Raw genomic sequence first — 27,716 nt, 5'->3', positions numbered from 1 at the left:
CGTTTACCATAAATGCCGTGCAGCTCACTTAGAGAAAGATATTATTCTCCCCTGACTCTAGCACATGGGGACATCCTTCGAATATTGCCAGCAGTAGGTTCAGAACAAATAAAAGTAACTTAAAGAAATTGTTGCCGTGAGATCGGTTGGCTGTACCCTGTGTCCACCTTCTTATTGCTGGACTACAACTCCCATCAACTCCACCACTGGCCATACTGACTGGGGCTGATGTGAGTTAAGTCCCACGATATCTGGAGTGCCACAGGTTAGCCACGTCTGCTGATATGCTGATAGGCAGTTTGCATTTACCAATAGTATGTTTCTGATTGCCTCAATATTTTTAAACCTCAAAAAAATTAAAACTAGTTTGCAATGGCTGGGACTTGCTGGTTTCTTCAAAGTACCCAAATCCTGCCCCCCCAAAAAAGTTGATGGGAGCAATCAAATAATGCTTTTTAATTGACAAATAACAAAAGAGATGTACAAAAGTGAATACATTCCATATAACAGCATAGTCCCCACCCTCTTCCTTTCATGCTATGTATTTGCTTATCTTCAACACTTCTCATCCTGCAATGTCACATTTCACATGCCTCTGTGGGTAGAATTGCATTGTGGTAGAAGCTTTGCATACCCACTTATGCAATTCATTTAAAGTTACCGGCACCTATTCAAGCTCACTGGTTTGAGTCCTACCCTTCTCCCACCTCAGATCCTCTGGATGTTTTGAACCACAACTTCCATCAGCCCCAAGCAGCATAGCCAAGCATTAAGGAGTGATGGGAGTTGTAGTCCAAAACATCTGGAGGGCATAAGGTTTCAGGAGAACAAATTCACTCTGACTACATGACAGTTCTTAGACAATGCAAGCTGATCCAATGGGTTGAAAGGATAAAGAAGCTTGTATAGTGTGTTTCACTGCTCTATAAGACCTTACATGCAAATCCTGAAGACGGTTTAGGTTTTCCCCTTGCAATATGCATTGCACCTGTTCTGATAGCACAGGGATTGATGCTTCTTCAATGGAACTTTTCCCCCATCTCCTCACCCAGCACACCTTGCACCCTCCCCAAATCTGCTCCAGAGGGTTGAGGGAACTGAGCATTAAATATGATACAACTCTTGGTGTTTGTGTTGGAAGACACTTTTATTTCTTTCGCATTCAGCCATCTGTATTACATGGTTCCCTCTTTTACCGCATGTGTACAACCTGCTGATCACCATTGTTCCTTGTGTACTTTAAGGATACTTGCTTTAGGCATATCAGTCAGTCAGAATGTGACTTTTGGATGAAACAATTCCATTTTTGTTTGCATTTGCCTGCCCTTGTTGACTTTAGTCATTATGCAGAAGGAAGAAGAATTCAAAGAGCCTGGGTTTTAGCCTAAGACTTTCCTCTTCTGTAATCCAGGTAAACAAAGGCTATAATCTGGAGGGGCTCAAAATTAGGTGGTGGAAAGCAATGTTCTTTCCTTCAGCAAATAAATCAGTTCCCTGGACAATGCATGGGCTTTATGCGAATATAAAAGGATGTGTACGTTAAGGATAAGCAGACCTATCAACAGAGGGAAATCACTGACAGGCTTTAAGTATGCCCTATGTACAAGTGATGTCTCTTTGCAGACAAATCTGTCACATTTGTTCCCTAATAACTTTTGACAAGAGGCAGGCCTCCTTGCTGCCTTCTCAGTAGTTTATCTTAAGGGAGATTGTTTAATTTTGTTTTCCTTTTCTTCTCCGTTTTTTGTTACTCTTTTATGGTTACTTTATCATGTTTAAAACAAAGAAAATCTTGGGTTTGTGAGAGTTGCATTTGAATAGCTCCGAGAAAAGTATCTGGTTGTATCAGGGAAGGAAAAGGACAGCTAGATTGTATCCATTGTGTTCAGTTCTCTGACCTTAGGGAGAGTTTCTGAAACTACATGGCTTGTGTGTACGTAACTCCTGCTGAACAAAGCATTGTGTACTCCATAACTGGGGGTCCTATTCTATACCCTAGAATGTGCATTATACTCTTGTATGCTAGTTGGAAGGAAAAGAAAAAAACACTTTCTTTGATATTTGTATAGAACTGTAGCCCTTATCTATTGTATTCCTTAAGGCCAGGAGTCTCTTCAGATTCCATCACAAGTCCTTCACTCACACAGCGATCTTGCTGTTCCATCCCCCAGACTCAGTTTAGTGAAAATGGAAACTTGCTAGGGCTGCAAGCTTACCTAAATCAAGCAATTAATTAGAGCAATTAATCAAGATTGATTAGGCAATTAGAGCAATTAATCAAGACAAATGGCATCAACTGTAAAAAAGATGGGGGTGGAAGTGAAAAGAAGAAAATGACAAGATTTGAAAATGACAAGGTGATGAGAAAACCAAAAAGGAACTCCATAACCACAACCAAGGTCAAGGTGAATGTATAAAAGAAAGAACATCAGGACTAACCCCTTGAAAAGAACATTATCATGTTCCTATTAAAGCAAGAAAATAGTTTTCTTAGTGGTGGTGGGGGGAGATCAGGAATAATAGCGAGTTTATTAGACACACTACGCAGAAGAGCAGCTATAGACTGAGTAGAATAGACAAGTAATTAGAATTAAAGTGAAATGCAAATTAAACTCTAGGCAAGGAGGACCAGAATTAGCAGAACTGTCACCAGATGACAAAAGCATTGCCCCAAAAGCAAACTAGGAAAGACAGGTGATAGGCAAAGTGGGGAGAAAGCATTGCCCAAAATGGAATAGTCTGAACTTCAGGGGTCTGGTGAAGGTCCTTTGGTACCAGCCTTTGATAACTGTGGTTTAGAGTTGGGACATGGGGGAGCTCCACAACCCTTGTTTTTTCTGGACGTTCATTCTTAAGGACTGCTAAGAGTCTATGCGGCTACCACACGGAGTATAAATTTGGGTTAAAGAGTCAAATTAAAATAATACTCACAGGCTTTGCTTCTGAAAATGCCTTGGTGCTGAGGAGTCTGTGTAGCTCTATTCAAGGTCCCCAGGAATAGAAATACAGGACTAAAAAGCTATATTTGATATTTGGAAAGAGGAAAAGAAGCCAGTGGTGGCTCTTGGGGAAAGATTAACTCATCTAGCCCATGGTGCCCTCCAGGTATTGTTGAACTACAGCTCCCAGAATCCTTCACTATTGGTCATACTGGCTGGGACTGATGGTAGTTGGAGTTCAACAACATCAGGAGAGAACCACATTTGCTACCTTCAGTATATCCTCTATTTCTGTTCTTTGCTGTCAGATTCTCTTGATAGGGGAAATCTTACTGTTTGCATTGCAGAAGAATCTTGAGTCTCTAGCGTTTTTTGCCTCTGTGGGGCCTTACACCAGCTTTCTCATTTTTTAAATACATTTTACCACACCGGAAATATTCAGGGAGAAATCAACATCACACTCTTCTGATCGTTCCATCAACACAAGCATTTCAGCTAGCCAGATGGATTAATCCCCGCTTCTCTCCCCCCGCCCCCCCATCACAATATTGTGAGGCTTTTCTTGGCACATGTAGCTGAACACTGGGGGGATCATTCAGGCTTTGTATCCAGGAGGTCCAAAGCCACTCTTGTTCCTGTCCTATCCCGAAATACTGCTTTTTGTGGCTTTCCACTGGCTAGGAATACTGCTGTGATAGTCCACTGCCCTGACTGGAACTGTGGTCTCTGACATAGTAGAGCCACCCTCACCAAGGTAACTCCACCAATGGAGGCCAGTAGAGAGGTGGTTGCACTCTATCCTAAACAATCCAAAGGCATCACCACTGGTGGGTTAGGATCAAACTCTTAATTGTTACAGCAAGAACACAGGTCTCATTATAAACTGGGGGTGGGTGGGAGAAACAAGGCCAACAGACAAAGAAGAAGAAGAAGAAGAGTTTGGATTTGATATCCCGCCTTTCACTCCCCTTCAGGAGTCTCAAAGCGGCTAACAATCTCCTTTCCCTTCCTCCCCCACAACAAACACTCTGTGAGGTGAGTGGGGCTGAGAGACTTCAAAGAAGTGTGACTGGCCCAAGGTCACCCAGCAGCTGCATGTGGAGGAGCGGAGACGCAAACCTGGTTCCCCAGATTACGAGACTACCGCTCTTAACCACTACACCACACTGGCTCTCAAAGGGTTGGTTGAACGGGGTTTGGTGTACGTTGCACATAGTAAAACTCAAGCATCTAGTACAATTCAAAGAAGCAAAGAAAAAGTAGAATTTTTTTGTGTCAAGTTAGTTTTCATTTTTGAATATTGGTATGTATGTCTTCAAGATTATCTAGCAAAGGGCTTCTATAGTTTTTAATTTCTTGATGTAACTATGTAATTTGGTAATTATTGTTGGTTGGAGTATTTTCTGTACACCCTACAATTTATGTCTCATAATTATGGAGCAAAAAAACAACAACTTTAAAAGTTAAAAGCAGAAGAATAGACTATGCAGAAACAGAATTGTGAATTTACCCATAAAGCGTGGCTTCACACAAAGATACCAGGAGTTATTAAATGAAAAATGAATGATACCTATACTGATATCATACAGCTTATATACTTTATAAACAGAGTCATGATTTCCCTCTGTTTATTGCAATACTAACATTTGGATTCTTAGACAAGTCCCCAGAATTTTTATTGGGCCAACAAGTGATATGCCATCCTGTTAAGCAGGGATAATATAATAAATGACTTGGATGCAGCAATATGCATAAGGAAAGGAGCCAATCTGGTCATTATCATAGTCGGAAACTCCCCATAAAGAGTCATTCATCTGGATGGAGTAAGCAGTATAGCTACGCTTGAGGGCAGAATAAGCTGAGTTTTAGTTTTAAGTCTTTGCAGAGGCTTTGCCTCTAAAAGCCGTAATGTCCCAAAATGCTGTGGTCAGCAAAGCAAAGCACAAGCAAAGCAGGATACTGGTTCACAGTAGAACAATTTTCCAAAAGAACTGGTGATTTAAACATGTCAGTGTTGCAACACCAAACTATTTCAAAGGAGCGTGGGAGTCTCCCCTAATAGAAAAGGGGCTGGCCATTAACTCATTTGGCATGTTTCTGCTTTTGATGAAACTGACTTTTGGAGCCCATGCTAACCTAGCATTTTGAAATACATTTTAAAGAAAGGAAAGGATGGTTCAACTCTTGGCTCTGACACAGATTTTCTGCTTGGTTCTGGAAACTCATGTAAATCTTACTGTGCTTCAGTTTACAAAACAGAAAATATTTTTAAGAATACTTCCTTGCTCATACTCCTTTGTATGTATGGTTTTGTCTATCTAAGAATGTAATCCCTTAAGAGCAGGGTGTGCTGCATGTTTAGGAGTATGTGCAGCACACTGACTACTAGTCCTGCTCTCTGAAGGCATTCCTGCAATACAAGAAGCAATAATAATGAAATTAGAGAATTACTAACGAAAACAAGAAAGTTCATTTTCTGTACAGTAGCTAACACTGATTGTAATCCGGGGAAGAACTGGAGTTCAGTGAGAAATCTGAATGAGGAAATGTGTTCATGTGGCATGCAAAACTAGGGAGGTTATTTTAGGCACAGGAAAATTTTATTTATTCATTAATCCAACTATCTAATCCTCCTCATTCCGAATGCTTGGGGTGGGTGAAAGTACAATATACAAAATATCAAAAATAGATCACAGTATCTGCTAAACTCCAGTTCTCCAGTTGGTTTAGCTGCAGCTTCTGGAAGCAAGCCCATGTAAAAAGGCCCCACAGTGTTTTCAAAAGATGATCTGGCCTGTCCTTTATGAATCCACAGTGCAAGGACATTCCACATAATGTAGCAACAATCAAGAACATCTCTGTACTTGTCCCTTTATTTAAAAAGAATGCCTTGGTTGAGCTATGTGCTTTAACACTCTGCCTCTGCCACATTTAATTGGAACCCACTGATTCCTGTTGAGCTTCAAGTGTTATTAGGAGAGCAGGCATGCGTGCAGTCCTATGCATGCCTATTCTGAAGTAAGTCTCACTGAATTCTTTGGGACTTACTCTCAAGTAACTCCTACAGGAATACCGCTTTGGTTGGATTGATTGCTGTGGGTCTTCAGCAGACTTATTTTTATCTGCATCATATCACAAATAAAATTGCTTCAGACACTGAAAATTTATTCCTTTGAGCAGATGGGAGACCTACAGACTTGAATATAAAGTCGCCTGACCATCAGTTGCTTTTTGTGGTAATGGAGGAGGTTTAAGTGCCCTTTGATACAAATTAAAAAATGTAATGTGAGTATCCTTCTTTCCTCTCTTTCCTGAGAATTGCTTAAATTTGGGTTAGGTACATACAAATTTAATCACAAAGTTCTTTCATCAGATTACCGTAGATGCATGATATGTGTTTATACCCATTGCCATTGAATGGGATAAGTATGGTAGTTTGCTGGGTAAGGCTGCTGTCCTAATCCCACTCACCTGGAAGTAGGCCCCATTGAATTCAGTGGGACATACATCTGAGTAGACATGGTTACAATTGTGCTGTAAGTGGACCGTCCCGATAAGTCAAAAACACTAGAGTTCAATGGAAGTTACACACACAAACTTACACACACACACACACGTTAATGAATTCGGACTCAGAATGTATGTATGTATGTATGTATGCATGCAATATTGCCAGTAGACTCTGTTGGCAGGATGGTATGGGTATCTGAAACAGAAGGAAAGGACAGTCTGTCAGGTGTACCTGGGCCTACTGCCACTAACATGTCCTCATACCTTTGAGTCATGATACGTTACAAACAGCTGCTGCCCACCCATACTGCTTAAGTTTTCATTGGAGACAGGGAGAACTGTAGGTTTCTTGATTTCACTGTGTAGGCAGTAATGGTGCCAATGTCACACCAGCTAAAGCTAGGAGGCAAGCATGTGCATGAAAAATAATTTCCTTAAATCATTAATCCCCTTCAGCAAGTGTCAGTTTTTACTATTCGTTCTAGGGCAACTCAATCCCCCAAACGCCTGTAACTGAATCCATTTTCTGTCCTGATGGCAACAAACTTGTCGTGCGGGGAGGGGAGTGGGAAGAGAAAATCTAGCACCTACAGCCTGTCACAGGGCAAAGTCCAAATAGTGGAGATGTAAGAAGAAACCACCTGCTGTTCAGCCACCTTCTATGCCAGAGGATAAACTTTGCTCATAGCAGACGTTTAGTGTTGCTCTGCCGTATTCAGACTAGCACACACATTTTCAGCATTATCCAAACAAACAACAGCTGGGAAGCAGGGAGATAAAAATTAGGTATATAGGTATTGCTATAGCACGAAATGATCCAAGGGCTATTTTGCATTTCCAAAAACAACAGTAAGAAAAAAATGGGTGTGTGCATTCTATAAAGTAGTTGTCTGTACGAACTAGCACAAGACCTGCAGTGACTCAAAATCATGATGATAATTGAACTGGGTTCAATTAGGTGTTTGTCTTAGGTGTTTGTCTTCCTAAAGACAAAGTTGTGGGTAAAAGGTAAAGGGACCCCTGACCATTAGGTCCAGTTGTGACCAATTCTGGGGTTGTGGCGCTCATCTCACTTTATTGGCCGAGGGAGCCGGTGTACAGCTTCCGGGTCATGTGGCCAGCATGACTAAGCCACTTCTGGCAAACCAGAGCAACGCACGGAAACGCTGTTTACTTTCCCGCCGGAGTGGTACCTATTCATCTACTTGCACTTTGACGTGCTTTCGAACTGCTAGGTTGGCAGGAGCAGGGACTGAGCAATGGGAGCTCATCCCATCGTGGGGATTTGAACTGCCGACCTTCTGATCCGCAAGTCCTAGGCTCTGTGGTTTAACCCACAGCGCCACCCACGTCCTCAAAATCATGCTGATAATTGTACTGGGTAACTGTCTTAGGTGTTTGTCTTCCTAAAGTTGTGGGTACAGAGAGGCAAAGTTGACAGTCTGGGACATAACTTCCAAGTACTTCAGCAGAGTGAGGAATACTGGGAATAGTGAGGACAGGCCTCTACTACACACTGTGCCCTAAGAACACAGGATGCTGCCTTGAATCAGACCATTGGTCCATCCAGCAATTTTGGTCATGTCTGCACTTCCACTTGTGCCATGCCTAGAAAGCACAGGCCCAAGTGGTTTTCCACTTGACTCATGCTTTTGAGGCATGGTTCCAAGCGGCTTCCCCCTTGTCCCATGCCTTCCCCAGGGAAAACTCACTCTTTAATGCTAAATTGGAACAATCATTTTGTTAGGGAACTCTGGGAATTGTAGCTGTGTGAAAAGAATGGAGATATCCCACCAACTCTCGGTACTCTTAACAGACAACAGTTCCCAGGATTCTTCGTGGGAAGCCATGCCTGTTTAAAGTGATATGATGATGCTTTAAATGTATAGTGCAGATGGGGCCTTAGCCATGGAACTGAATTTTAGATTTCATCTTAGCCACTTGGACATATCAAGTGAAAGAGATCTAGTGGGATATGTTGTACCTTTAGAAGCAGACTGGCATATAAATAAAAATTAGTTTCAACCATGTATATGCCGCTTAACAATGTAATTTTTGTGTAACAACACCTGCACTCACAGATGCATATTCCATCCAGATAGGTGTATTGATGTAAAGATGTGACTTGTCATCCATAGCAACAGCAGGATCTCGTGTATCAGATAAACATAGGTGTGTATGGAAAACCAGCCAGGAAGTCCTACACAGTCATATTTAATTTCAAAGGAGAGAGTTTCACAATCCTCAGAGTTTCACAATTAGTTTATCATTAGTTAAAAGAAAATTTAAATGCACAGGTCGGATTATCTTGACATTCCCTTCAGGGAACTTATAAACTACTTGGCAGGGAGGTACATTTGTTATAGAAATGACAACAGCTTTGATTCAGAAGGATTTGAGAGTGAGGGAAATCACACAGTCGTGAATTTATTTTCTGTATGAATATTGGTGTGGAATTTTTAAACTGATAACTACTGCAGAACTCATGCTTCTATCCCCTAAACACAAGAATGCTGCTTTTTTTAGATTTAACATTGCACTAGCAAGCTTTTCAGGAGGAAGCTCGGGGCATGTTGAAAACAACTCTATTTTCAAAGGTGAATGTCCTTTTCAATACTTTGTTCAGGCATCATTTTTTTTTTAAGCAGAATCTTTACAGTGGGAACAAATGCTGCTTAGATAGGAGAAGCCAGCTTTCTCTATAGCCATAATGTGAGCAAAGGTTTCTGTCAGTGGTCTGTTCTGAAATTGTTTACATACAGCAGACTGACTCAGTCTGGGGTATTGTTTTTGATCTGGTCACAAGGGCCTGCATGCTTGCTCTGTGTGCTTCCTTGTCTCTGAATTCAGTGTGAATGCCATATGTGTCCAGAGTACATTAAAATGAAGACTGATTTTGCAACATGTTTTTCATGGAAGGGCCTCCAGACCTAACCCCTACCCTCTTCCTGTTACAACAGCATTTCAGGTAGCAAAGCTGAGAAAGTGCTGGAGATTTGCTGCCAACCAGAGAAAGCCATGCTTAGCTATGTAAGCCAATAACCTCCCCATATAAAGTAACTTCCGTATAGAATGCCTGAATACAGGACCTACCCAGCTGTGGTTTGAGACTAATATCCTCCTTGTTCTTTTTCGGTTCAAGGTTGGCTAAATGGAGTAGAGAAAGCCGACCTAGAATGGAGATGATGAGAGCTTGTGGGGTGGGGGAGGCTGAGGAAAGCAGGTTTCTCTGGGCTTTGTGGATCAGAGTGGAAAGGAGGAAGTAACAGGCCAGCAGGAGACTTGTGAGTGAGTGAAGTGGGAATATGAAGAGTTCCCAAGGAGCAGCAAAAGGAAGGGAGGCAGTGACAGCTACTGGGAAGGCAGAAGTGGTTGGGGATATTTTGAAATAGAATGTGGTTCCATCAGAGTAGGTCTTTGGTCCAGGACCTCGCTTAGTGGATTGAGCAAAGAAGGCCCTACCAAGCACAGAGGGCCTGATTTCATTGTGAAGTAATACTACTGTGTTGGGGAGAGGCATTTTAAAGTAATACACGTCACAACTTAAACAGCTCCCCTCCCTGTAAGAATTTTCAGTCTTAAAATTACTAATTGTATCCCTGGAAATGTAAGAAAATTGTTAGTAACAGCAGCTGTAGTTTTCAGCCATATGTATATTTTTTGAATGCAGCAACTAAACCTAGGAATGCTAGTTGCTATACTAATTGAACCAAGCAGTGGTCATGAAAAACAAAAACAAAACCACCCTTTCAAGTAGGTCCAGTATTTGAATTTGAGTATTAGGCATTCGTTAAAATAAACTAGCTGTGCTTTTATCTTGGTATCAGATCTCAGTTAGGTTTAAAGGTAATGACTGACTATTTTATTGCAAATATCAATTGCCTGATTGAGCTTGCCATCACACAAACATCATTCTTTCCCACAGTCCGCTTAGCATATATAAAAAATGTGCCCTCAGGCAGGCTTTGGCTAGATTGCTAGATTTAAGAGATAACCAGGGAACCCCAATTCCTTAAAAAGGCAGGAGAACAGCAAAACAGGGCTATTTTACACACTGTCATTTACAGTTACTGCTGTTGTACTCCGTGGTCCATTTGTTAATACAGCATTAGCCTGTTCCTGTATAACCATGGATTTGTAGTCATGCTATCTTCACTGTGCTGTACACCTTATCCTATGTGCATCACAGGCAGCTCTGATTGCAGGTCCCACCTGCAAGCCATTCTTCTGCATCACACTCTTAGGACACAACAGTAGAGGCATCACACATCCTTGCAATGAAATCCACAAATGTTACTAGCCCTCAAAAGAAAGAAAGAAGTTTTCTAGCTTGTCTGGCTACGACAGAGCAACAGCCTGGAAGGAAAATAGAGACAGCCCTTTCCCAGTTACACCCTTCTTGGTCACCTGGTCATGATGTCAGCTAGACATTATTCTTACTCTCCCACAGGTGACCAGGTGAATGGCTGTTGAGAAGCCTGACAGCCCATATAAATAGAAGGGATCCTTATGTGAGGGAGCTTTTGAATGTTGTTGATCATGGACTTGACCCATATTAGCAACATATGTGCTTCATATTCCAAGAATCATTCCATGAGGTAACTAAGGATCCTTCCAGACTGGTGGTGGTGGGTGTGATCTGCAACGAGTTATTGTCCCAATAATGGTGCGTTAGTGATGTAGTTATACTGGACATACTGTCTATAAATCATTAGAGAACTTCATTTATTGTTCTATAATACTTCTTCAATATTACTACATTATTGCCATCTAGACGGATACTGTCACACTATAGTGCAACAAAAGTGGGACAAAAAACAAAAGCAAAAACATCACCCCTCAGGAAGTGGCCTACAGTGGAGGATAATACAGTTGCCAGGAATGGAACCATGCCATTGTATTTTCAGACTTACCCCCATATGTTCTATACAAGCAGAAATGAAGTTTGTATCTTTTTAGATTATGACTCTTAAGAAACCCAGCCAGATGGGCGGGGTATAAATAAAAAAAAGAAAAAGAAATGAAGGACCTTTTTATTATATTAGTCAGTGCTTGGTACACCACCACAGGAAAAGGGTAGGAAAAATTAATCATCTAAGATGATATCTGATGCTTTGCCAGTTTCTCTTCGTGTCAGTTAAGCTTTTCTTTTTCAGAATCCGTATGTAGGTGACTTGCTGTCTTCCACTGGGCATGTCATTCCACTCTTGAACCACCCGTACTAATTCTCTCAGGACAGACATGTTAAAGGACTGTAATGTAGAGAGATTGTATCATAAAATGGATGCAAAGATAGGCAAGCAGGTGGAAGGACCTTAGCTCAGCGGTTGAGCGCAGGTTTTGCATCTGAAAGCTCTCAGGTTCAATCCCCAGCATCTCCAGCTAGGACTAGGGAAGACTCTTGTTTAAAACCTTGGAGAGCTAGTACCAGTCCATGTAGATTGGCTTTCTCCAAGCTTGTGTCCTCCAGGTGTTTCAGACTACTAAGAACATAGGAAGAGCCCTGCTTGATCAGGCCAGTGGCTCATGTAGTCCAGCATCCTATTCTCACACTAGCCAACCAGGTGTCTGTGGGAAGCCTGCAAGCAGTACTGGAGTGTATCAGCACTCTCCTCGCCTGCAGCTAGATGGATCAATAGTTAAATTCAGTATAAAAGAGTTTCCTATTTTCACTGTGTTCCTATGTGCAGTCCTTGAAGAAATAGTTAAAAGTCTCTTATTATGAGTCCATTTCCTGTGCCTGAACATAGGCGTCCAGTTTGGCCAAATTTGTGTTCCATTTTATCCTTTCATGGATAAAACTCAGAATATATGACCTATCAGGGAGGCATAGTATCACTGCAGATTTTCATAACTTTTCTCCTTCTGCTTACCTCTCCTCCCACTGCTGCACTGGCGTAAAAGACAGCTTTTTGGAAGGGAGAGTTATTAATAGTGATCATTTATTCACTGGAACTGGAATCCTTAATGGAAGTTCTCACTAAAGACACAAGGACCAGGAAATGCCCCTTCTTCTTTAATCATAGTGAAACTCAGTTAATGTTATTAAATAATTGGATTTGCCTGGCAGTCATCCATAACTTGTGTTTCATGGAGGGAAATACATTTGAGAAGCAAGTTATGCGTGTCTAATCTGGACTGGGATCTTTTCAGACACCACCCTCATTAGACCATCTCATTCTGTACATATCATTCAGGACTGTACCTTCTAAGAGGTGTTCTGTTGGATGCTGAAAAACATAATCAACCTTCCTTGTTAGATGAGGTGTCCTTAAAAGCAACCTCCATCCTCACAGCCATAACAGCTGAAGGGAGATTTGTTTTTCAGGATTATTAGAAGTATGATAGAAGTTGATAGCAATCTTGAAAAATTCACCCTGAGCCAGAAGGAATCTTAGGTGGTCAGATCACGTGGGTGGACCACAGGATTGTTAGAGTGGAACCATCTACCCCTAGTAGTAGTCGTCCTTAAATACATTTTTTGATTCTAAAAACAACCTCAAATCCTTTAATGGAAAAGCTAATGTCACAAATTGGAACTCCTGCCTTGGGAGGAAAATCTTAGGTAAGGTGAACAAAGCTTGGGTGGTTTATTTATGGATCTTACCCTGTCTGCATTTCTGATTCTGATAAAGCAAAGACCAGAGAAACAGAGGGGTATGAGGACATTTACAGTGGTACTTTGCATTTTGTATTCTCAAAACACCCGAAGTTGGACTTAGGAGACAGAGTAGGAATGAAAGTGCTTCATTTCAGTCTTCCATATGAGGCCAGTAACTATATAAGCCACTGATTACAGTATATAAATCTTGGGATTTGCATTCACCTACTGTTTGTGGGCACTCTCCTCATATTATATTAAATTCAGTTGAAGTGGTGCTTCTGCTTAATACAATATTGTATTATGGGATATATTTACATTTCACATCTCTCCTGCTATCCATAACAAAGAGGATTCATGGTTCCTTGCCTATTATGCTGCTATATTTGTTCTGCCTTACGTCATGTATTGCCAAAGGTGATGGCACTATGGGCTCAGGTGTACACACCGGCAGATGGACAGTTGTTTGGGATTCTACAATAGAACTGACTCATCTGAACAAAGTTCCAGACAATTCCCATACTTCCCCAAACTGGGCTTAAACAAAGTCCCAAAATGCAGTTAGCTGGGAACACTTCATTTCAAGTTTTCAATATATAACTCTTTCCCACACACACACATTTTAGGGATGAGATTTTGGCTTGTAAAGAATTTTGTACAAGTCAGTTTTTCAGTTCTGTATTAATATGTGAGTCAATCCATGTATTAACATTTTACTCCACAAAGGACTGAAGTCTTTTGTAATGTCAGAATGTCTCCTTTAGCATGAATTTTCAGCTGAAGCTGATACAGAGTTTCCAGGTACTTTAAAATCAAGGCACTATAGACTCAGGCTGCAATACACTTACCTGTGAATTCCATTCAATTTAGAGTAGAAATTTAGAGTTACAAGGCAATTTAGAGTTACAAGGCATATTTAGCTTTACTGAGGTATCTTTGAAAGGTACTACCTACTTCCTATGAAATTGATCAGCATGCAGTAGTCCACACATGCCAAAGGATACTGGACGTGCTTTTAAGGAATGTGCTTCCATCACCAGGGCAGGGCATTCAGGGCCCCTTGCTGGAGTGGAATGACACACAAACAAAAAGTTGGACAAGTTTTGACAACTCTAGCCACCTGTTTGCAGGCTAGTTGAGTGAGTAAATCTTTTGAGGGAGGGGACTTTCACCTAAAGTGGTCAGTTTTGTCAAACTGGCAGCACTGCCAACATTTTTGGTTGTGAGGATTCTGTTTCCATTACATATATTTAGAATTCACGTAAAAAATGGTAATGCTAATAGGTTAGCATGCTATGTGTTTTGTGGGTGAGTCTTACTCTGGTGTTTGTTTTAAATGCTTGTGCTATTTATTTATTTATTTATTTATTTATTTGAGCCCAATTAATTTGCAATGGTTATTGCTAAAACAATCAGTTAGAAATCCAGTTTGCTCAGGTGCCAGTGCAGTTTGGAATAGTTCACTGGTAGTGCCTATAATCTGAAACACAGAATCCTTTCTACGGTGCTGCTGACTAGGGAAGCCAGTGTCAAGTAGAAACCTGGGGAAAGCTCAGAAGCGCTCTGAGTAGAACCAGGGGAGCATAAGGCAAAGCTGGCAGGGGAGGTACTTTTTTGTCTCTCTTCCCACAAAGGGGTGGGAAGAGAGACAAAAGACAGGGGCAGATGCCGACTGGAACAAGACAAGTTCCAGCTGGATGGTGGAGAGAGAGAGAGAGACTGTGGATGAGAAGTGATGAAAGGCTTTAAAACAACCTGTTTCTCTTTCCTCCAGACACCGATGGTTCATTTCATGGGGTGGAGTTTCTGCCAGAAGATTTCAGAGACTCTCCTAAGGAAAGAACAATGAGGGTGAATGAGAAATACTCCACGCTACCTGCTGACGAGAAAGGGATCCACATTATCAACATCAGAGCTATTGAAGATATAGGATACGTTCGCACGGAGAGTACGGTGAGTGGAGGAGGTGTCTTCTCACCTATTTGTTGACATATCTAGCTGCTAACAACATAATCCTGTCTGTGATCTCTGTCCTTTTGCCCCCGATAACCCCAGGGTTGTAACTGTGCACTCCACAGTACAGTATTCCTTCCAAAAGTAAGACTGTTTCAGATGTCCGACGCTAAAAAACACTACAGCATTTCACTGCCTAATGAGGGCTTGCGTGAGAAGGTTTCGTTTTAATCAGTTCATTTTTAAGCGGGTATTTCAGTCCAGATAGCAGAACCACACACAAACATACTTGCATTGCTGAATGTAAATTTTGTGGGAAGTTTTTGTGCTGCCCTCAGCTGCCCCTTGCAGTACTATACTAAGAAATTTTCGAAATAGTATATCTTAATTTTTTTAAATCATTTATATTTCTGTCAAAATGACCCTCAAGGCAGCTGTTCCCAGATATGCTTTGAGATTAAAATGTTAACGATATTATCACACACAAACGCACAAAGGATTAGCCTTTGTCCCTCTTAATTTCTCACTTCATGCCTTTAGCAGAGGGCAAAAATTTCCTTGGCATAGAAATGCTGTGATGAGGAGGGGGGAATTTTACCTGTTGGCATTTGCATATTATGCAGCCATAAAAAAGTGAAAACCTCAAACTAATAGGATCCCAAGTATATGATTGATGTCCGGGAAGGGAGCCATGTGAGCCTTCTGTTAAAAAAACAAGACACTTGGGGCACCTTAAAAGCTAATACATGTATTATGTCATGTGCTTTTGTATAGGGGAATTAAATTCAAAAAGTATAGACAGTGAAGTATAGACTGAAGGCTGCAGTCTTATACCCACTTACCTTTTTGAACGCAGTGGTACTTCCTTCTCAATAGACATGCACAGGATTGTGCTGCAAATGTATGTAAAAGAATTACAATGACCACAAACAGTGTTGATTATTTCTTGGCACTAGTAAGCAAGTGAAAAAAGTTTGGATGAAGGGATAACCAGGACTCTGTCATTGTTCTCGAGCAATGTCCTACAAGAAGAACTTGTAGGGAACATATTAATAAATACTGAGTTGCCTTTTGAGGTATGGCTTTTCACGTTGTGGTGAGAAAATATTCACCATGCCAAGATGTCAAGGAGATAAATAACTATACAACTTTTAGAAGACATCTGAAGGCAGCCCTACATAGGGAAGTTTTTAATGTTTGAATGTTTTATTATATTTTTAAATCTGTTGGAAGCTGCCCACAGTGGCTGGGGCATCCCAGTCAGATAGGTGGGGTACAAATAAAAGACAAAGAAGAAGAAGAAGAAGAAGAAGAAGAAGAAGAAGAAGAAGAAGAAGAAGAAGAAGAAGAAACCTTTTTATTCAAAATCACATGCTGATAATTATGTGTATAAATGGGATCAGTTACTGAATACAGATTTATTGGTATTTATCTCCTTCAGGTTTATTCAAATCTTTCACCTTTGGAACTTCTTTAGATGGGCACCGTTTCAAAAATGGGCTGCTTATAAACCTTCATGCAGCAGGCAACTAGACCTGCAGAGGCATAATGGCTTGGGACTAGCATGGAAACACAATCTTAGGGGTGTATGCCACATTGCAGTTCTTTTTTTTTTAATTAATTCTTTCACATGAAACTGCTACGATGAAAACTCTACAGTGGAAAGAATTGATTCCTTTGTCTGCTTGTGAGTTAGTTGGCTACAGGGCAAGAATCTGGGAGTCGCTCAGTGTGCCTGTGTCAGAGCAAGAAGGTGAATGTTTGTTTCTTCCCAAGTACAAGTATAAACACCGGGAAGACTTATAGGGTGACTCCAGTGAATGAGCACACAGTGTGCAAAGAGGGTTGTAGAGCTGTATGCATACAAGCAGAAGTCAGAGACATCATCTCTCAGTTCGGAAAATGCTACATATTTGTTTATTCTTACTTAACAAAATTTATATACCACGTGTGTATAAGAAAACCTCGAAGCAGTTTACAAAAATATACAATAAAACATTAAAATTCTTGTTTTTAAAAAAGCTAAAAACAACCATTTAAATAAATTTAAAAGATGATTCAAATCATCTGCAGATATGGGTGACTGGGAGCAGAAATTTGTCCAGATTTGAACTATGGCACCCAAGACAGGGCTTTGAATTTCAGATACTGCCACAGAAAGGGGCACTAGATTCTAGCGACTAGAAGGGCTTCGTGAAAATGCACCATTTGAAAATGAAACTATATATATTGTCAACTTATTGGTTAAATCCATGCTGTATATGGTGTATGTTCCCTTGAATGGTGCATAAAAAGGTTGGGTATTTATTCACCACTCGTTATTAGGCCAGTATTGTCTGTCTAAGTATTTTTAGAAGTCATATTCAGACCTTCAACATGTGAAGGTCTGAGAGAAGCCTGTATGGAAAACTGGGGCAGCAGGGGGGAGCTTGTGTGTGCACTTCCCTCCCCCTGCACTTCTTAAAGACCCTACCTGCCTGCGGACTGTCTCACCAGAGTGGTGCATGCTCTAGTTATCTCCCGCTTGGACTACTGCAATGCGCTCTACATGGGGCTACCTTTGAAGGTGACCCGGAAACTACAATTAACCCAGAATGCAGCAGCTAGACTGGTGACTGGGAGCGGCCACCGGGGCCACATAACACCGGTTCTAAGAGATCTGCATTGGCTCCCAGTACATTTCCAAGTACAATTCAAAGTATTGGTGCTGACCTTTAAAGCCCTAAACGGCCTTGGTCCTGTATACCTGAAGGAGCGTCTCCAGCCCCCATCGTTCAGCCCGGACACTGAGTTCCAGCACCGAGGGCCTTCTGGCAGTTCCCTCATTGTGAGAAGTAAGGTTACAGGGAACCAGACAGAGGGCCTTCTTGGTAGTGGTGCCCACCCTGTGGAACACCCTCCCTTCAGATGTGAAAGAAATAAGTAGCTATCCTATTTTTAAAGGACATCTGAAGGCGGCCCTGTTCAGGGAAGTTTTAAATATTTAACACTGTATTGTTTTTAATACTTGATTGGGAGCTGCCCAGAGTGGCTGGGGAAACTCAGCCAGATGGGCGGGGTATAAATAAATTATTATTATTATTATTATTATTATTATTATTATTATTAAAGTCTAATGTGATCAACGCAGTGACATCATATAAGACATTATATTTATATTATACGTTACAAAGAAAATAGAGTGAAGAGGCGCAGAGTGGTGGCATCCCTGTGTGCCTCTTATAATGTCTGGTTTGGCCTTTCATGTAGTTCTCATGCTTCTTCAGCAGCCTGGCACAGTTTTAGAACTTAACTAATTACATCTCTCCACATTATGAAAGCATTTAGTCACTTCAGCTAAGACTAGAATTTATTAAAAGCTCTTGAACAAAACACTTTGCAGATCAGGAGGCCAAGACATCTTTGAGAAATGGCACAAAATATGTTTTTTCTTTCTCAAAAGGAAGCATCTGTTTTTTATACTACAGCCAAATTTATATAAAAGTGGTCTCTTGAGAGAGACCACACATGCAAACTTGGAAGCATCAATGACTTTCTTTCCTCTTACAGCCTAATAAAGGAATAATTCTGAGTACTTTGTTTAATTAAGAAAAAGTGGGTGTAATACATGAAGATCCTGATCTGGAACATCCGTATTGTCTTTACCACCCAAGCCATACAAATCCATCTTGCATTCTAGTTCCTTTGTTCTATTCTGGTGGTCTTAAGGTGTCAACTTTACCCAGCTGGAAAACTGTGTTTGAGGCACAGCTAGCATCTGCTAACTTAGCCTGGGAATGGCTGAAGCACTAAGTGCTATACTCCTTTCAAAGAACAGGTGTGTCCCCACTGGCCTGCCTGCTGGTGGTTCTTTGAAGGGACCAAAACAACAGGCTTATATGTTATTTAAAACAGCTGGAACTGAATTATCAGTGCATCTGCACTTAATCTTGGGTCTGCCTCTTCTGCTTTAGGATTTGCACTTAATTAGCAAGAGTGTGGCACTAATGTTTCAAGTATACAGTACAACAACATTTTTATCCTGTGAACCGCCTTGAGATCTTTGGATGACACAACAACAACAACATCTGCCCTTGGCTGTCCGAGGCTGACATTCCCTTTAGTGGCATGGGAGAAGCTGCATGCCTCATTGCACTAGCCTTGTCCAAAGTGATGGGAGGAGTCCATGCCACAGTTCCTTTGCGTGGACAGGCAGAGTCCCCCAAACCCTGGGCAGCCCCCATGTGGAATAAAGACTCAAGACAACGTGCTATGGGATTAAAATTGGCCACAACTTATTATGCTTCAGATATGGGTAGGCCTTGGCTCAGGCATTGGGCATTTATCCCTCCCAGTCCCCCGCCGGGGATCTGGGGAACATCAGGGTTATCTAGTGGGGGAGATGGGCTGGCTCTGGAGAACATATGTTCAAGCAGAGAGAGCCCGCCCCCGTTACGTTGCCGTCGCAGGGGAGAGCAATGACAACCTCTAGGTGTATGGCCAAAGCCTCCCCTCAAAACCCCTTTAACGGGGAACCCTGGTATCGCTGCCACAAAGAGGAGGGGGGCGTGGGTCACCGCTACACGCCCACCCCCATTTAGGAAAGATAGACTAAAGGATTCCGCCCAAGGCCTGATACTGCCAAGGTTGTGACGCTTTGCTACAGGGAAAGGAAAACCTGCCAATCCAGGAGAATTCCTTTCCAGCCCTTCAGTAGCGCCCTTGACGTTGCAGCGCCTGTGTACCTGTGGAGAAAAGGTTAACCTGCAAAAGAAGTCTTAACTGAGAGTGGGTAGAGTGGGAGAAGCTCTGGAGCCAAATGACGATTCCCAGGTAGGATCCTCCCCCTATTGTGTGGGCAGTTGGTCCCTCCCCCTACCTGGCCTGATCACCTTGGCAACGCCTCCCCAGGTGGGATTAGGCAACTGGCTGTGATCAGTGGAGACCTCCAGGTATCCCACCTGGGGAAGGTGAAGCCACGCCTGTGCTGATGGTGCCGCATAGGGTCCAGGGGGCTGTGCGCAACCACTCAAAGGGCGCCCCCCCATTTAATGTGGGGAGCGGACATTTGGTACAATAATTTCCTATCCTTGTAACTAAAGCAGCAATGCCATGGGGAAGGAGCCACAGAATGGATTCTCCTTACATAATAATTGCTTCCTTCGAACATTACCAACTGGCACAAGGAGCTACCATGCTGTAGAAGTTAGCACACCATCAGAGGCAACGTTGGAAGTGGTCTATGGTTGGACAGAGAGTCTTTTTCAAAAGCAGAGTTTGCACATGTCCCCTTGCACAAAACAAGACAATACAAGATAACATCTATTTTTCTTCTCAAAGCAAGGAAGAACAGCAGTCAAGCATCAAAGCCCCCCTGGAATGGTGTGGAATGGAAGGAATTCTCTTTCAAGCCTAATTTCTCCTTCCACCTAAAAGAGCCTTTAGATTGCAATGGAGGCAGTGCCTTCTTAAAGGACAACATGTAATTCAGATGTACAGCCAAATGCGCATCTGAGTGTAAGCGTGGTTTATCTGTACCACATTGTTTTTAATGGAATATGTACTTGGATGAACAACCAAATGTTACCTTTTCATCTGGAGATGCATCTTTCAGGAATTTCATATTCATTTAACAATGCAAGTTTTAATTGCAATATCCATATTTTGTTATCATGGAGTTGGGGGGGCAGGACTGGTAAATGCATTTCCATTTTTATTTTCCATGAGAAAGAGTAATGAATGAAAAAACTGAACCCTGGCTGTGGTCCACTGGCCTTTTTGGCTGAGCTATATGACCAGCTGGCTCCTTTCAATCTCTGTTAAAAATGATCTCTTTTTCACATGATGCAGAGAAGTGACAAATGTTTGAGCATATTATTAATCTGTTTGTCAGTAGTAAAACACAGATGCCTTCGGTGGAGAAGGGCAAAGGATCTCAGCCGGGTTTAAAGCACAAAAAGTTAGAGAATTCACAAACTGGTTGAAGGATAAAACTGGTGATGAAATTAAAGTTGATCTACACAAGTATTTCTGAGTTGGAAAGGTCACATTATGAAGGTTAGGATGTAGTAAATTGAGATCTGGCCCCATGAGGATGAGTTCACGTCCAGTTCACTGTGCAAAGCTGAAGAGGCAAGTCACTTTGTGTTGATCAGTTACCTCAGATTGGTTGTCTGAATTATCTTGAGTTGCACCCAAGATATAGTCCGAAGGCACATGAAGCCACCATCTTTCTGAGGCTTAGGCTACACATGCGCTTTCTGTTTAAGAGCCCCAGGATCACGTGACCTGTAGTTTCCCCCTCTCAGAGCTATAGTTCCCAGCACTCTGATCAAAGTACAGCTCCCAAGATTCTTAGGTAGCCTTATCAAACTTGGGGCTGGTCACTGCCTAGATAGGTGACCACCAGGGAGACACATGGTAGGCTGCCTTGGGATTCATCACATAATAAAGCTGGGGTATAAATATATATTTTAAAAGTTGCTTATTTTATTAATCCATTTAACACATTTTAAGCCCACTGTTCGTTGCAAAAGGCAGTACTAGCACAGGTTACAAGAAAACACGTACATGCACACATATATATCTAATAATAATAATAATAATAATTAATAATAATAAATTTTATTTATATCCCACCCTCCCCAGCCGAAGCCGGGCTCAGGGCGGCTAACAACAATAAAACAGTACAAAAGTACAGCACAAACAACACTCATTCATTATACATCATTATACATCATTCATTATAAAATTAATTAAACTGAACTTATTGACTGATCAACCAGCAAACATATTAACTTGTAACATTTTGTTGAGTAAATTCATAATCTGATAGCACAGGCTATTTCTGCTGTGGCTGAAAAGAAATACTTAATACTTGATTATTTTAATGCTTAGTCAAAGAGATGATTGAACACATTTCCTTTCCTTTCATTGCAGTTATTGAATTCATTCTCGCAAGATCCTGATGCCAACTGCAAGTATGGACTTTATTTCAGAGACGGGAAAAGGAAAGTGGATTATATCCTGGTTTACCACTACAAGAAGTCCTCCTTCAGCAGAACGCTCACCAGGCGGATCCATTTCAATGACCTGGGGCCTCGGAGCCTCAAACAGGACCAGCCGCTTCCTGGGAAAGCAGGGCAGGTTAATATGCACGACAGTGAGCCCCACATGGATTACCATGAAGATGACAAGAGAGTCCGCAGAGAAGAGTACGAAAACAACCTTATGCAGGCCGGCCTTGAGTTGGAAAGAGATGAAGACGTAATTATTCCCTTCATTCTTTTTTAAAATTAGCTGGGCTATGTATTTGCCAAGACTGGTAGGTGAGGCACTGGAAGGTTCCTGAGATCCAGAAACCTTAGTATGTAACTTAGAGCTGGTCCAGCTATGACCTTGCTATGTATGTTCAACAGGAGGGGTCCTGATGGGAGGGGCAGCGCCACACACCTGGCCTTGCGTCAGCTGTGTAGCTGTGCTTACTGGGAGAGGGGAGAGGCAGCAGTGATGTCAGTGTAGTGCAGCTATGGTGGTGGGAGAACCCATCATGGCTCTGCCATTCTGCTCACACTTGGAGTCCAACAACATCCAGAGTGCCACAGGTTCCCCATCCATGCTATAGGTGTAGAAAGCCAGATTTCCAGAGCTGCACCTTATTGAGCACTGGGCCTTGGGCATATTCCAATGACAGGCGTACAAGTATGTGGAGTGGGAAACAAAAGAGATGCAGCTTTCCCTTCTCCTACTGAGACACCTTTGGGAAGACACGATAGCATTGCCTACTACTGGGGATGGGCTTGGGGTATCACTTTTCAGTGCTCCCCCATGATAAAAAGGAAAATCTCTGCAAATAGAAACAATCGAGTCCAGCCTTTCACCCGCAGTGCTACTTTTTGATTCGTAAGATTGGGTTTGTTTGTCCCCACCCCCCAAAAAAGTGTTTAAAAATATCCACCATAGTGGAGCTATGGCATATATGCCACATTTATTCTGAGGTGGCATGTCTGTGTGTATAAATGCAAGCAGACTTTGCTGTATTGTATTAAATACTGCTGATAATACATGCACTGGGAAAGCGAACTATTCTTATCGGCAGAATGAAAATTCCCTGTTATTTCTTATTATGCAGATTCTCCCCCCCCCCCCAGCTGTATTAAGGACTATAGTCTACTGATAAAAATGTGAATATTTTCAGGGCTCAAACTAGACAGGCTAAAAATACTAAACCTCATCCTGACAAAATAACTGTTAGTTTAGGATTATTTGCAATCCTGTTCTTACTTACCTGGGAGTAAGACTAGCACACACTCCTGTTTACTCTGCATCCAGCGTGCTCCCACTGCTGGTTTGGGAAATGGTATAGACATGTCATGAAATGCTGCATTTTGAAGTGCTTTCCCCCAAACCACCTAATTTCTGAATTGAGAAAAAGAACGATCTTGCTTTGTTTTAAACTGGTAATGTGTTGACAGGCCTAGTCTCATTGCACTCAGTGGGGCTTGCTTTTGAATAGACATGCAAAAGATTGTACAGAGTAAACTTTAAAGGTCTACACCCATGCCTCTAGGGGAAGGTGCTTGAGCCAGAGAAACAGTCTACACAAACAGTGGACATGGCTATGAGCTTTAAAACATTACAACTGTATGATAATAAGAACCTACGTTTCACCTTACATATGAACAGCATAGTGTCAGGAATTTGTATGGTAGAGGAGACAGATAGGTGGAAGATATCGTTTCAGTTATGGGGCATGGTTCCAAGGCAGAGAGAGTTTCCCACGGAAGTATATTTTGACCTTGTCAGCACTATCTCCCACAAGGACGTGTCCCTTTCTGCTAGTGGCCTCTTAGAAGGGTAGTCGTGCAAGGGTGAAGATGAGCAACAGAAAAGCAAAATAAATTTAACAAGAATCTTATTTACTGAAGTAAAGAGAAAGGCCTGTGGTTTTGTACAAAGATCCCAGTGCTCTCTAATCCCAGCAGAGTCCTTTGTAGACACCCACACTTCTGTAAGCGGATCTCTGCAGATCTGGGAATATTCTTACTTAATCTTGCCAGGTCTGTTTCCTTTCCCTCAGGACCCCAGCTGTACTTTGAGAACTGTAGACCTTGCCCTCCAGTAGATTTTTTTCTAACCTTACATAAACCTTTTTCATTTAATCAGAACAAGGGTCCATTCACATGAGTACGTACAGGGGTGTGTATTAGCAGAAAGTCTAAAGTATTGCAAAATGTTTGTGTGATTTCTTCACCACACTTTCCAACTCACATCTCATAACCCAAATTTGCCACACTACTGGTGGCTGTGGGAACTCAGTATATATTGGTAAAGTTGTCCATCCTTTCATGTAGGCCCTATGCCTTTAGGAGCTGCATTACAGGCAGAAATCCCAACAGATGCAATGACAGGGAATGCTGGATCTGCTGTCTTTTGTTCAGCATTTGATGACCACTTCAGCATGTTTTAAACTCTGCACCATTTTCCTCAGCCCATATACCAAGGTTTAATAATGTGACCTAGCCAAAAAAAAGGGGAATGAATAAGATGAACCCCATTAAATTGACTATCTAGCATGCCAATGATTTAACCCTCCTATATGGGAAACTGAGTAGAGTTTTATACACCAGTGCTCAAAAACCCCATTTTCATAGGATTATTACAATGCCTTTATTAGATCTAGAAAATATTAGTTATAATTAAAAATAATTTTTCTTTTAAAAGTGTTTTAAGAAACTGATGATGATAGCAGATCCAGAGCAAGTCTTTTGTTCCCATCTGAAGAACTGACCAAAAAAACCCCCCTTTAAATTAACAGACAGACCCAAAGCAACTTAGAATCAAGTCTCAAATTCCACCAAGTTTGGAACATGACAATCACCCCAGTTCCTTCCACATCAATCTGGTGCCTTTGTCATAGGGCAGAGAGGGAGAGAGGGCTCTGAATAAATCTCCCCCACCCCACCAAGTGCTATAAAAAGAATTCTGACATTAAAATGTCCTGCAGTATTACCTTTGCACAGATAAGGGTGTGCAGAATGGGGTGGGGTAGGGTGGGATCCTGTGCCATTTTAGTTTCACAGATCACATACATGCAAAAAAGCATTTGCGCACAGAAATAGTTCCACTGGACTTAAAACTGAAGCCTGAAGCAAGAAAATTTGCATTTAGGATTTCATGCTCAAGCTTTCTTCCACATAAGGTCTGAAGCAGTATTTAAAAGATCCACATATTTCTCTGTCTAACGGCTATAGGAATTCCAACTCTACGTCAAAAAGAAGTATTGATACTGCTATTTTAACCTCCATTTGTTCAAGGGAACCTTTTAGCAAAAGTTCCAAATTAAATGCTGGGATCCAAGATGCAATTACGCTGTGATTAAAGAGGAGTGGTACAGTATAGCTCCTTTCACCTGCTTAGCCAAAGCAAAGTGTTCTATTAAAAGAGTGCCTATCTCAAATAATAATTGTGGCATGAGTGAACTAATGCCAGCATGATTAACAGAGAGAATCCCAGACATACTAATTTCAAAGGCAGAGGTTCAATTTCAATTGGCTGCTGAAGTCAGTTTCCTTCAGACTCCATGTTAAAGGTTGCCAGAGTCAACATGGAACCAGAACTCTTTTGTGTACAATAGTTCATAGAACAGAAAACCCGAGCAGTTCATATTTTCTCTCTCTCTCATTTTCATGCTGTATTAAAGGTACAGGAATATTATCATAAATTGAGTCCAACACATCAGCTGAAGAGGAAAGTGGAATATGCATTTGTGTGTGCATTTAAAGGACTGAGGAGCTGTGTTTGAACTTCAGTGCCTGAATCTAAACCAGGGCAGAGGAACCATTTTCCACATGAGAACTGCATTCCTTCACAGGCAACCTTCTGAGGGGCTGGAGGCACAAGTGGGTGGGGCAATGGATTTGACACTTCCCTTTGTTCAGTAAGCTGCATGCAAAAGGACACCCACACATCTCTCCAAACTTTGTCCAGACAAGCAAGAAGCATTGTTGTTGTTCAGGGACACATTCCAGGCAAAAGAGCTTGAGGAAAGTCTGAAGCAAGGGCAGTGAGGGAGTGTGGCCTAGTGACAGTTCCAAGGACCAGGATAGAGAAGTTTGGAAGGCTGCTTTCAGCCCCTGGGCCTGAGGTTGCTAACCCCTCCTCAGATTGTGAAAACAGCAAACAATCAACTTTCTCTTCAAATCTATCTGAGAACAAGTGGTAAGAGCTAGGGCAGTTTAGTGATATCATGTTCTCAGTCCTCCTGATCTTCCACACTATGGACTACTTCTACAAATGTGCTTGTACTGCTTTGTACAGATGAACAGGACAATCCAACCCACCTAACTCCCATTACAATAGGCTGGCAGAGAGGTGGGATGAGTAGAGGTGTCTCTTCATCCACCTCTCCCAGCTAAGCTGCCAACACCCTGGAAGCGTCACTTGGGTAACGCCAACCTCCCTCTTCTGCCTGCCAGGCAAGTGGGAGTGCCATGGGCAAGATGTTCACCAGCAGAAGGACCCATAACCAGTCTCAGGGTCATTGAGCAACAGCATATGGTCCAATTTGAGCCTGGTTACTATGTCACCTGCAAGCAATCTTACTGCCTCTTTTGACCTGGCAGTGGAGCATTGCCAGGATAGTGGGCAGGTTTGGATTGCACCCTAAGGCACTATTTTTGGTCATTAGTCTTGCACTTTCTTGTTTTAAGTTACACATCTAAAATACAATAAAATTTAAGCAATCCTTCTAACATTTTACAATAATTTCTTTGATATTGGCAATATTGGCAAGTAATTGTATAGGTTAATATCATCATTATGCTTTTCATTTCCAGAAAGCAATAAACAGAAGCTAGTTCTGTAAAAAAAAAGTCTTAGATTTAACTCCATGAATTTAGCAGTTAGCTTAGACATTACAGTGGTACCTTGGGTTAAGTACTTAATTCATTCCGAAGGTGCGTTCTTAACCTGAAACTGTTCTTAACCTGAAGCACCACTTTAGCTAATGGGGCCTCCAGCTGCCGCCGCACCGCCAGAGCATGATTTCTGTTCTCATCCTGAAGCAAAGTTCTTAACCCGAGGTACTATTTCTGGGTTAGAAAGTCTGTAACCTGTAGCGTATGTAACCCGAGGTACCACTGTAGTTTAGACATACCAGACCATTCTTTTTGGGAGAGTGAAACAGGTTTAGACTGCCATGAATAAACTTGTAATTAGTGACTGATGTACTGTCTACCGAACACAAGGTAGAAAAATGGTTAGTTGAATCTAAAGCAGACAACTTATCATTCAATGGTGTGTTTTACTGTTTGAAGTCAAATATGTCTGGATTGATGGACATTTTCACCCACATAGAGAAAGTTGGTGAAGGTTGAATGACATTTTCGTATTTAAATTAATCAGACTTTAAGAGTCACATGTCTAATTAAAATGTTGGAGATGCCATTCAGCCATGGTCAATTCAGTTACACAGTATAAGGTCTTTTAATATTACTTACTCAAGTTAACAAACCCCAGTGTTCCAGTTACTGTACATCCAAATCATCATTTTTATGGTTTGCCCTTGATTTGAATGTAATTTCCAGTTTTGGTTTGGGTGCCATGAACAAGCCATAGTTTGCCAGTTTGGATGCAACAGCAAACTATGGCTTGAACTAAATTAGAAATAACTACTGTAAGTGAACTGGAGCGTGGAGGAGTAAGGAGTAGGGGAGAGAGCATGCAGTCTCTGT

General features: G+C 41.7%; 1 protein-coding gene across 5 annotated transcripts in view; it reads left to right on the top strand.

The window, feature by feature from the left end:
• Positions 1–27,716, top strand: part of ANO1 (anoctamin 1) — a 148,000-nt gene that overhangs the window by 46,032 nt on the left and 74,252 nt on the right. For all 5 annotated transcript variants that reach the window (XM_081891409.1, XM_081891405.1, XM_081891406.1 and 2 more), the window contains exons 2-3: positions 14,825–15,003; positions 21,922–22,248. In XM_081891409.1, the coding sequence (XP_081747535.1) occupies positions 14,825–15,003; positions 21,922–22,248 (506 nt within the window). The remainder of the gene's footprint in view (positions 1–14,824; positions 15,004–21,921; positions 22,249–27,716) is intronic.

This window comes from Podarcis melisellensis, assembly GCF_964234715.1.
Source record: "Podarcis melisellensis genome assembly, chromosome: 1".
Classification (NCBI taxonomy): Eukaryota; Metazoa; Chordata; class Lepidosauria; order Squamata; family Lacertidae; genus Podarcis; species Podarcis melisellensis.
Note: the sequence above shows the minus strand (reverse complement) of the source record. Positions and strands in the feature narration are given on the sequence as shown.